Below are 11560 nucleotides of genomic sequence, written 5' to 3'. Positions count from 1 at the left end.
TTTATAATTTATTATAGTTGTTATTTTAAATATGAGACTTATTTTATCAAATTTTCTGAAAAATACTTTTTTTAAAAAAGTGATCTGTAAATATTTTCATAAACTCCTAAAAATGGTAAACTCCATGCTCCAAACCTCCAAAAACAAACAAAAAAGAGACGATAAAATCATTGGTGGGGAAGGAGTGCTTGTTGGAGAAGGACACGTGGAACAGAAATGGTGGCTAGAAGCAACAATTCTTCTGGCACACAAACGAAGACTTTCGGTCGGGTCCACCCAAAATCACCGATGACAAAAACAAAGAAGAAATGAAATAACTTCTTTCGCTTGCGTTGCGCCTCGTAGAAGCTGAACAAGAAGAAGAAGCCACACCAAAATCGTTCTAAAGATTCTCACTTTTTCGAGTTTTTAGCGGAATAAACCCTGTCACCTGACCTAGCTGCTTCTGCTGCTTCTTCTCCTTCTTCATCAAAAGGTTGCCCATAATCCAAGCTTTCCAAATTTTGAATCTTTTTGACATGTATCTCAATATCCCCAACTTAATTTTTAAGTTTGATTGCACGCTCGCAGTTTCATGTATATAGTTTTATCCCCTAATTTGGTGGTTTTGACTTTTGATTCTCATGCTGCTGTTGTTGACATAGATTTACACAGGGGGATTTGTCTTTTTCCAACACATATATATTGGGTATATGAAACTGTTGCATTTGGTGGTTAAGAAAGCAGTGGTATTTAAATGTTTAGCTGCTAGGGTTTTGGCTCTATTGTGCCTAGTTAGATGGTGATGCTAAGGAAGCAGTGAAAAGGAATTTGAAGAGTAAGTGAATTGGTTGATTTGTGGCCAATAATTTTGCCCTTCAATCTCTAATAGATTTTAGAGGGAATAGGAGATGTAGGTTTCTTGTATGGGTTTTATGATGTTTCCCTTCAAGAGCTGGTTTTAGTCATTCTAGAAATCGGATTTGATGCGCAGAAAATTTAAATATTTGATATAATATCCTTAATATTTCATTGCTCACACAACTAATATCAGTTTAACTACAGGAAGCTGAGTAGCAGATTGTCATAGTCGCCACTTTATCTGTTTTGAGACAGTATCGTATTGTGTCAAAGTCAGCAATACTATAGAAGTTGAATTTCATTGATCTTTGGTTACTAGTGAGGCCTTCTTGGCTATCCATTTTGATACAAGAATGGCCCTTCCCGGTTCTCTGCAGCTGACCCATGGACTGGGACTTTGCAGGAAACCAGGCCGCCATAAACATCCGGTACAAGAATTCTCTTACGTTTCTTTTTGGTTGTTGTGTACACTTAATTGTTTTTGCCTCTGCTCTCACCTTGATACCACTTTATGGTGTACAGTTGGTTGTGGGAAGAAGCAAGCTACATTTACTGAATACAGGCCCATCATATCCTCTTTCGGTATGCTCTTAAAATATTTATTGTGTTAACTTGCTGATAATGTGTAATTGATGTGAAAAATTTTTGCATAGCATTGTTATGAAAATTTACTATGACATACATACTCTGCCGTTTTGTTTAACATGTGATCATGGATTTAATAGTACTATTTACTTTTGATTTTACTTTATTTATTATCTTGTATCATTTCTTTCTCTTGGAAAATAATTTCTGGTTCAATACCAGTGGAATCTGTGTTACATAAAATTTAATGGATATGTTTTGGACTTAAGGAAATGACTCATTTTTGAGACATTCTTATATATTCCATGACTAATAAATTCTTAATCTATGGTGTGATCTTATTCATTAAATTTGAAAAGTAAGAGAGAGAAAAAAAATAAGAGAAATAAGAATAAAAGGTAGATGAATGGTGTGGAGGAAAAAAAGATTTTCTCCATGGAGTAAGTAAGAATTTGTCCTCATTGTCAAGGGAAAATATGCTTCTTGTCTACATGGATTTGCCTATGATTTAATGTTTAAAAAAGATGATGAGATGAAAATGATTCCTTTTCAACATTAATGAAATTGTTTGGCATTTACTATTCATTAGAGAGTTCTCTGAGATAATCTTCTATTCTAGTTCATGAAACTGGATAGCTGGGGGATTCGACAATTTCATCACATTAACAGGCCAACATATACATTATCTTACAAGTCTCGCCCATTTACGTGCCATTCTCTTCTAGTACCAAGCCAACCAAGTGAGCTACCTGTTGTTAAGGTGGCTGCTACGTTGTTGGCAAGGTAAATTTTGTGGTTTTTAGCCTAGTAAGTGTATGTATTTGAGTTCTCTTTTATTAGCTTATTCCTTTTGGTGTTGGTCTGCAATTACAATTTTTCCCCCTTCTTTTCTGCAGGTCTATTAATCAGATACATAGTAATCCTGTAATATTAAAGTTGATGCCTTCAGTTGCCATTATCATTTTTGCAACATGGGGTGTTGGTCCATTAGCATGTCAGATAAGGAAATTGCTTTTCCAGGTTACACTGCAGTTATTCTATTCTTCATGTTTATATTAACTGATTCAGGGCTATTAGTATGCAAGTCTAATTTGCTTACTTTATTTTGCAGAGGAGTGATAATAGTTGGAAGAAAAGTAAAACACATTATATAGTAACTTCTTACCTTCGGCCATTACTTTTATGGACTGGAGCAATACTCTTTTGCAGGTTTCGTTGTTATGGCACATTAAAATTTATCAGAAGATGAATACTTTATATCTTTCTATATGCATCAATTTTCTGCATAGTGAATATTTATTTAATTTCAGAGCATTGGAACCAGTAATTCTACCTACAGAAACTAGCCAGGTTATTAAGGAACGGCTTCTGCATTTTGTAAGATCATTGTCAACTGTTCTGGCCTTTGCCTATTGTTTATCAAGGTATGCCGATTCCCTTGCTTTTGTCATGATCTATTAACACTGCTGAACAATTTGATCACTATTCGCTTAACAATGCACCTAATCACTTCCAGTTGAAATAACTTCTGCTTAACTGCTTATGCCCATTGGGGTTTTCTCTATTGGACTATTAAACTGTATGTTTTCCAAGATATCATTGTTGTCAGCTTGAGTTCCTCAATGTGATTTTTTTTTCAAAATAATCTGTTTACTAAGTTTTGCTTTGATAAAACTAATTGTGCAATATGCAGTGTGATTCAGCAAACGCAGAAATTCTTATCTGAGAGCACTGATCCAAGTGAGACAAGAAATGTATGTATTCTTTGTGTCCTGTGAAGGATACTACCATGTTAGTCTTGTTTGAAGTTTGAAAATGGAAAAACTACCATCTAGTTTCCAATTATTACCTGTCAACTTCGTAAATTTAATATACTGACTGTTGAAGCTTGGTTTCCCATAGTTGGGGAAGTCGTTTTCCCTGCTATACCATGTTCTATTATATTTAGCATTCAGCATCCTTGCTCTCTCTCAGTTTGTTTTACACATTGATAGCAATTCACAATTCCAGTATGTCTTTTTTATGTTAATTGGTTTGGTTAAAAGAATTCATTCTGCCTGTGTACATGTATTTAAATGATATGATAATGAAAACTAGGCTGCTTGCAACTTAAATTTGTTGATGTTGATTGTTAAAAACTAAAAAGCCAGATTGTGGTGATTTGTTGATTATTAGTAACACATTAGTTGCGGCTCAATTTCTGGTGTATATAATAAATTTCCTGTTTTTACCAGATGGGATTCCAATTTGCGGGAAAAGCTGTCTATTCGGCCGTATGGATTGCAGCCTTTTCACTGTTCATGGAATTGCTAGGCTTCTCTACACAGAGATGGGTTACTGCTGGAGGTCTTGGGACAGTTTTGTTGACTCTTGCCGGTCGTGAGGTGGGAACTGTTGTGCTTCTGATCTTTTGATTCCATTATATTTTGGCGCACATTGACATAAAATGTTGTGTGTTTTAGATATTTACAAATTTCCTTTCAAGTGCGATGATCCATGCAACTCGTCCTTTTGTGATTAATGAGTGGATTCAAACGAAGATTGAAGGATATGAAGTTTCTGGTACCGTTGAGGTGGGTCAAATTACACATTCTTAAGTATTGACTGTGGTAAATATATATATAAAAGGAAATTACAAAATATTGTATACTGTTTGTGTTTCGGGATATCTTTGAGGCTCTTTTGGCCACTGATGTTTTCTGTTTATGCAGCATGTTGGCTGGTGGTCACCTACTATTGTAAGAGGTGAAGATGGTGAAGCTGTGCACATTCCAAACCACAAATTCACAGTGAATGTTGTGCGAAACCTCACTCAGAAAACACATTGGCGAATCAAAACCCATTTAGCCATTAGTCATTTGGATGTAAAAAAGATTAATGTGAGCAGTAGTTAATGCAGTTTCTATCCAACTGGCTTTATTTTGCTACATAGGATTTTGTGATGTCTCCCTGTGCTAAATGGATTAGTTCTTCTGCAGAATATTGTTGCCGATATGCGAAAAGTACTAGCGAAAAATCCTCAAGTTGAGCAGCAGAGGTTGCACAGGAGGGTGTTCCTTGACAATATAAATCCTGAAAATCAGGCCCTTTTGGTTTGTATAAAGTGCTTAAATTATATTGCAAATTGGTTCTTCTGTTTTCCAATAAATTGCTAACTATAGTCATGGTACCATTAAGCATAAACAAAATTATTGCAAAAATTTATTTTTGCAGTTTTTGGTGTATTTTTCTGGCTTTGGTTTTCTTCATATAGAAGATTAGTTTGAGATTACATTGTAAACATTTTATGATCAGATGCCTAGGATATTTATTTTCAATGATATAATACATCTCTTTTTTCCATGATTTTCAGATATTGGTGTCATGTTTCGTCAAGACCTCACATTTTGAAGAATATTTATGTGTTAAGGTAATAACATGCCTTGTTTATCTACAATGTGCTGTCTAATTTTCGTGATATTGCTCTAGGATTTAACTGATTTTCTATTTACCAGAAGAAAAAAATGTTGATCTTCCAACTTTTAATTCTGTGATTAGGAAGCTATACTGTTGGATCTTCTTAGAGTTATTGGTCATCACAGAGCCCGTCTTGCAACACCAGTTCGCACCCTGCAGAAAATATACAGTGATGCTGAATTGGACAACATACCATACTCAGATTCCCCAATTAGTGGTGCCGGAACTGTATCTAACCGTCCATTATTAATGATTGAATCACCTAACAAGATCAGTGCAGATGATAAAGCAAAAGTCCGATCAGCACGAGCAGCTGGAGATCAAGATAACAAGGCAACTGCGCAAACCAGACTTGAAACAAAGGTTGGTTCATCAGGAATACAAGATGACTCCGAGGCGGATGCCAAAGTCGCTACATCTAATTCTAACACAAACGGAAATGCCAAGACTGTGTTGACACCCAAGCCTGATCCTGAAGTGGGTGAGAACAAGCCGATAAAACCAGATTCCAAGGGTCAGGCTGTTAAAAACATCAAACCTAATATTGAATCCGAGAGTGTAGTTTCCTCCTCGGGAACAGGCAATGTCGATAAAGCCAGTGGAGTTCCTACGAATACACCAACAAAGCAACAAGGGGAAAGGAAACTGGCTACACAACCTCCTCCTGCCCTTTCTCCGGCATCAAGGCCTGTTCTTGAAGAGAATATAGTACTTGGTGTTGCATTGGAGGGATCAAAGAGGACCCTTCCTATTGAGGAGGGTATTGAGACTTCCGCAACTAGAGAGGCAAAGGAAATGGCTGCTTCCCATGGTGGAAATGGATCTCCAAAGGGCGGGGATGGAAATGACAAGAAAAATGTATAGTTGTACTTCCCAAGTGGGGGGTTTCTAGTTATCTAATATCCATTGTGATCAATGAGTTTTAACCACCTTGTTTTAAGGCTGAGTGTGGTTAGTGTTAGTAAACACTCAACTTTTGAACCTGAAACTCACCCCACAACCACCTATGTACATGTCGTCATCACCTTCCCTTTGATTATCTGTTAGATGTTCTTACCAAAAAAAAAATCAGAAAAAGGAAAAATCTTTTGAAAAATAACGTACTCCCAAATTAGTTACCACTAGCTTTTCATGTAATTTATGGCTCACAATAGCTAATGAGCATTATGAGCTATTTTTATCGAATTGGCAAGATTGCCTAAGGAAATAAATTAACTGACCATGGAAGAAAGTGTCCTTAATGGAACACTTGAGACATCTTTGATATGTTTTTTATATTGCCTGAAGAAATAAATTAATTGACCATGGAAGAATTCAAGAATGCAATCAATCTTTTCAAATCTCAATATTTTCATGTCCATGGGTGTGGTACGGAATTGCACTTACTATTAAATTGACTTTCTTGGGAGTTGCTTAATGCATATTTTATGAGCACACATAATCAAACATCTTTATATAAACGAACACACCAATTTTGATATGCTTAACAAGTATTTCCGTTTAGGGGTAAAACTCAACAAATTTAGTGATCATCATACATTGAATTATAAACACAATTTCTTCGCTACATATTGCACAAACGGTCATTTCCGGAAGTGCATCAAGTGAGAACTAGCAAGAACATTTTTTATTATCATATACTTAATTTCTGTGGTGTTATGACTCAATAGAATATGAAAAGACATACATATTGGTGATCAAATATATTATATGATTCATTCATGTTCACCGAATATTGCAATTAGGAGGTCCCTCCAATTTATCTGTGAATGTTGTATTAGTCAAAGATGGGGACACAGCAACTTTACAGCTATCATAGTGTATAGAAAGAGATCACTGTCATATTCCCCTCTGCAATGATACAAACCAATCTGTCTTCATGTATCTCATGTTCTAATCTTTATTTTCCATCTGCCACATTAATGGATTGATGCCAATTTACAATTGACAATTTGACCATATTTCTTGTAGACCTCTTCTTTTAGTTTTAATTGAATGAAATTACCATAGCTGAAGAACAATCTAATTCAGGGGAACTCATTTGTCAACAACAATATGGATCATGTTATTGAATCATAAACAACAATATAAATATTGCTCTTGCTAAGAATGCTATCATCTCAAAAGTACATAACTCACACAAATACAACTATCAAGCACTCTTACCAAGAACATGGTAACAAACTCATGAATAGGAGAGAGAGGAAGAGAGGAGAGAGGGTGGACATGCTTTTATTTCACCAGATACAAAATGTCAAATAATAGGGACACTGAAAACCTATATAAAAATACACTGGCTAGTGGCTAGTGACTACTCATCCGTGAACAATATTTATGGTAATTATAGTAATATTAACTATTATATATATATATATACTACTACTACTGAGCTTGGCACATGCAATCTGGTGCAGGGTATGTGTATATTGACTGTTTTGGCCTTCTTAGCCTGAGTTGCCCTTGTCTATTTTCGTGACCTTCAATCACTGATTGCTGAAATTCTGGCCATTCCATGGTTTTATTGAGGAAAAGCTGCCCCATCAATGCCATGTTTGGCCTTATGGTCTTTAGGTTCAAATAGGTTCTATGTCCAACCTATATCATCATCCAAAATATTGATCATTAGTTATGATCCAATTCAATTCCACTGTCTTTAGATAGCCACTGTCTTTAGATAGACAGCATTGCTATTTATTCATACCAAGTACCAAGTGATGACATTTAATTTTAAATTTCAGAACAAAAGTTACTCCGAATTCTCAAATAAATGTATCTGAAATTGTATCCAAATACATTGATTTTGTAATGTAGCAGTTTGTCCAATTCAATAATTGTTAAGGAGGATGGAATAATTGAAATTTCCTTAATGTTTATTTTTAAGAAATCAAGATATTTCAATTCTTTGCCTTGGCCAACAGGGAACTTCATTATGATATGACCCTTCAAACTTTCACTAGGCCCACATGATGTATATATATCATTCCATCATTATTATTCAATACTAGTTAGGTTGGAAGAAATAGCATAGCATTGAAGAGACTTCAAGACATATGATAGAACATAAATTGAAAAATAATGTAGGTAAACATAAAAATAGTGCAACTCACCATTGCATTGTGCATATTTCCTGGAGAAGCGGAAATGAAAATGTCACTGTGCACGCCGATATAGTAATCAAGTGCAGCTAATACAGAAGCTTTTCCCTTTATCAGGGTCCTCTCCTCAGGTGAAGTAAGGCTCTTCTTGTCTTCCATCAGTGGAAACAATTGCCTCAAAGTTGAAATCCTTGCTTCTCCACCATAAACCTGGAAAATCATCACTACTATTTCTTAAAATCGATGAAAATGGAATCACCTTCCTAATTATAGAAGATGACAATCACTTGCAGACAAGTCTTTCAAGTGTCAAACTAAGAAGCAGCAGACAAGTCTTTCAAGCATCAAACTAAGAAGCAACATGATTAAAAAACCTTGTGCGAGGCAAGATAGACACGAGTGCTGTTGTCGAATCCCAGAGCTGCTAGTAGTAAACCAATCTCTTCTGGAGTCATCGGGCAGCGACCCTGACCCCTCAACTCCTCGTCAGTAAATTGGGAATTAACCACCCTTCCTTGCCACATGACCTGTCTATACTTTGCAAGGGCCAACTTTTCAGCTTTTCCGCCACCAAAATCACAGGCTGAATGAGCTGCCATATCCTGCCGAAAAAAGAGAACCAGAAAACAATGTATATATATTACATAGCTAAACTTCAAGTTTACAAACAAATCCACTGTAACAAACGAAAAAAGAGATACATAGTGAAGGAACCACCCAAGCGCACCTGAACTACAAAATTCTCATAGGTGTGCTAATTTAGATTTTAACTTGTGTATAAGACAATTAATGATCTGGACATATTTACCTCTTAATTTAATATTTACCTCTTCCATGATAAGCAATGTTTGCATTATAAGGTGCCACCAAATGGATGCAACTCAAGCACTCTCATAATGAATAGATAGTCGTACCACCAAAATAAAAGAAAAAATAAATAGAGACACATATTACAATCTCGTATAGATTTTTAAGATTATCAATAAATGAAAAAGTGAAATACCTTATCAAAACGAAGGTGAAGAACAACAAATTTCCCTGCGTTACTATCACCAGCACCAGTGACTTCTCTGATGTAGTTGGGGCTCATTTCTCCATCAGCTTGTTGAGGATATCGCAGACGGTTTACAAGGGCATCTCCGAGTGTTCTAATATGCGGAACAAAGATTAAAGCCTGAAAGTTGACTTTACAGCGCAGGTGCTGGATATCCATAGGTAAGTTGTCATAACTCAGACGGTGAGAAAATGGAGAGATTGCAGCAATACCATAGCTGCACGAAATAATGCATACAAAGAATTAGAAATTATTTGAAAAAGAATATAGAATAATGGCATCAAGAAATGGAAAACTTCTCTAACATTAAGTAAGGATCAATACATTTTCAAGAAGAGGTAAATACCATAATGATTGCATCACATGTGCATGAAAGAATTGATACAGAACATTCAAGGTGTACAATTAGCATTAAAGTAACAGATTAAGGTGGTTACAAACCTCTGCAGAACAGGTAAAACATTTTCGAGATACCAGTGGGCTGATGCATGCACGGGTGCAGCCTTGATTCTGGTTTCTCGAATGGCGATGGAATAGTACTCCCTTGTGCTCCAGGAGTACTCATCAGGGAGCTCTTTAACTATGGAAATATCATCCTTCAATACATCAATGAAGTGATCCACATCAAATATATCAGAGAAGGAGCTGCAGAGAAAAATAAGCAACCTCAATGCTACACGTCATGCAAAATCCATAGCGTTAAAAAGATTGCACAAATTGCAATTATGGTGTCCGAAACTTACCTGGAATCTCGCCAAACAGGATTTACTTCAAGGTATGGGATCACAAGAGTTGCATTCAGTATCTTTGCAACAGCAACTGCATCGCATATCTACATAAAAATAAATGAATACTTAGCACAACTAACATTATGCATACAAACGATAATGCTTCTGATGTAGTTAATAAACTTTAAATACCCACCCCCATCCTCTGCTGGTTCAAACCGCCATCAAGAAATACTTGGATATATCCCTCAGATTTTTCTGGTAATGCTGCTTCAATCGATACAAAAGCCGGTCACAAAAAGATTAAACAAACTAGTAGACATATCCAATGTTCTCAAACTTGCAACAAACAACAAAATAATTTATTCTAATTTCTCTTACTTGGCTTTGTAGATTCAACAAAAGGTTTCCATCCTTGGTTTTCCAAAGGTGCCCAAAGTTCAGAAAGTTGTGATGTTGGCTATTCAGAGAGAAAAGAACAAGTACAGATGTTTCAATAACATAATCCAGTTAGAATCATTTGAAAATGTATTTGTTGCTCAATTAACTCTTACTGTTTCACGTTGCACAGCACTCTTCAGAAGACGCGAATGCCTAGGTTTTATAGGATTATAGACCTACATGAAGCAAGGTTGCAGTTAGAAGGCAATCAGATAATCTAATTATTAATGATATACGCAAACCAAAGAAAAAACTAGGCACAGTGAAAGCATGAAGTCAACAATGTTCCTCTGACATGATGATCACACTAGTGATGAAAATAATCATGAACGGAAAAATATTTGTTCAATAATCATGAGAGTAAAGTGCAAACAATCCACCCTTCTTGACACCTTATTCATGTTAAGTCACTCATAGGGCTTAAAAGTCAATAAACACTATTAATGTTGTATACTGAAAACCAGTAGAGCCTCCATTCCTCATTGCTGTGCACAATCATATTTGGAGAAGGGATAAAGACCAAAATAACTTCAAAATATTTCTGTCAATAGACACTTTTAAGCTAATTTTTGGAACTCAAAAAAGGAGGGGTACAATAGACGTGTTTGGCAAGTAAATATGGAGAAACACAGATAGATAAAAATTTTGTCTCCGCCATAGAAGCATTTTGCCAAGTTCTATATGTCTACTTTACCAAATAGGATCGTGTATCTAGTGTCTCTGTAAAATCATCTTGAGACAAGAAGATACATCTCTACTACCCCACTATCATCATTTCTGTCCAAATATCAGAACTTAAGCTAAATGATACTTAGCTATATCGTTTCTTTCTCTCTTTTTTTCCGGGTTTTTCAATTTGGATTTCCTCCTTTCTTTTTTGCTAGAAAAAAATTACAGACACTTGGCAAACAATACATGTCCAAAAAATAAAAAACAAAAAAGAAGCTAACCAAGGAGCCGTGATTTGCTCCAATTTTGTAACAACCAAAAAACCATAATTAATGGCCTCATCAATTGGCTAAAAATAACAAATAACAAATTAAGAACAATAGACAGTTAGACACACATAAAAAGTGACTGAACTTCAATCCCCAAAATGAAACTTTACTCTTGCGCAACTCAAGTTACACCGACAGTTATCAACAACTGAAAACCAATAATAATAATAATAACAATAACATCACAGAATCTTCCAGTAAAAAAAAAAGTATATAACGGTAATAAAAATCTTGAGAAAGAAAAATAGCATAACCAAAAGAAAATTATAACGCTAATCTACCTGTTCCACCGGAAAAAAAAAATTAAAACTATACAATAAAAATCAAAGATAAGAAACAAAAGTGAAATGAAGCTAACTAGCT

The 11560-nt window shown here is 35.4% G+C and overlaps 2 protein-coding genes across 6 annotated transcripts in view; one reads left to right on the top strand and one right to left on the bottom strand.

The window, feature by feature from the left end:
- On the top strand, positions 212 to 5943 carry LOC107642274 (mechanosensitive ion channel protein 2, chloroplastic). 4 transcript variants are annotated; one of them, XM_021122713.1, is made up of 15 exons: positions 212 to 475; positions 645 to 817; positions 1045 to 1268; positions 1363 to 1422; positions 2045 to 2208; positions 2322 to 2445; positions 2537 to 2634; positions 2736 to 2849; positions 3119 to 3179; positions 3660 to 3809; positions 3888 to 3998; positions 4137 to 4304; positions 4404 to 4517; positions 4778 to 4834; positions 4963 to 5943. In XM_021122713.1, exons 3-15 carry the CDS (start codon positions 1194 to 1196, stop codon positions 5743 to 5745), a joined length of 2079 nt encoding a protein of 692 aa, XP_020978372.1. In that variant the 5' UTR covers positions 212 to 475; positions 645 to 817; positions 1045 to 1193; the 3' UTR covers positions 5746 to 5943. The 4 variants fall into 4 exon arrangements, with proteins under 4 accessions (XP_020978372.1, XP_016201058.1, XP_016201061.1 ...); XM_016345575.2 differs by having other exon boundaries at positions 213 to 475; positions 2045 to 2232; XM_016345572.2 differs by lacking the exon at positions 645 to 817.
- The window catches only part of LOC107642275 (uncharacterized protein At1g04910), a 5102-nt gene continuing 463 nt past the window's right edge, over positions 6922 to 11560 (bottom strand). The window contains exons 2-10 of one of the 2 annotated variants that reach the window (XM_021122712.1): positions 10313 to 10376; positions 10140 to 10218; positions 9955 to 10028; positions 9774 to 9862; positions 9472 to 9675; positions 8980 to 9247; positions 8351 to 8578; positions 7989 to 8186; positions 6922 to 7476 (exon numbers count right to left, since the gene is read on the bottom strand). In XM_021122712.1, the coding sequence (XP_020978371.1) occupies positions 7264 to 7476; positions 7989 to 8186; positions 8351 to 8578; positions 8980 to 9247; positions 9472 to 9675; positions 9774 to 9862; positions 9955 to 10028; positions 10140 to 10218; positions 10313 to 10376 (1417 nt within the window). In that variant the 3' untranslated portion in view covers positions 6922 to 7263. The remainder of the gene's footprint in view (positions 7477 to 7988; positions 8187 to 8350; positions 8579 to 8979; positions 9248 to 9471; positions 9676 to 9773; positions 9863 to 9954; positions 10029 to 10139; positions 10219 to 10312; positions 10377 to 11560) is intronic. The other variant, XM_016345577.2, reaches the window with a different exon arrangement.

The sequence above is a fragment of the Arachis ipaensis genome, chromosome B05 (assembly GCF_000816755.2).
Source record: "Arachis ipaensis cultivar K30076 chromosome B05, Araip1.1, whole genome shotgun sequence".
Classification (NCBI taxonomy): Eukaryota; Viridiplantae; Streptophyta; class Magnoliopsida; order Fabales; family Fabaceae; genus Arachis; species Arachis ipaensis.
Note: the sequence above shows the minus strand (reverse complement) of the source record. Positions and strands in the feature narration are given on the sequence as shown.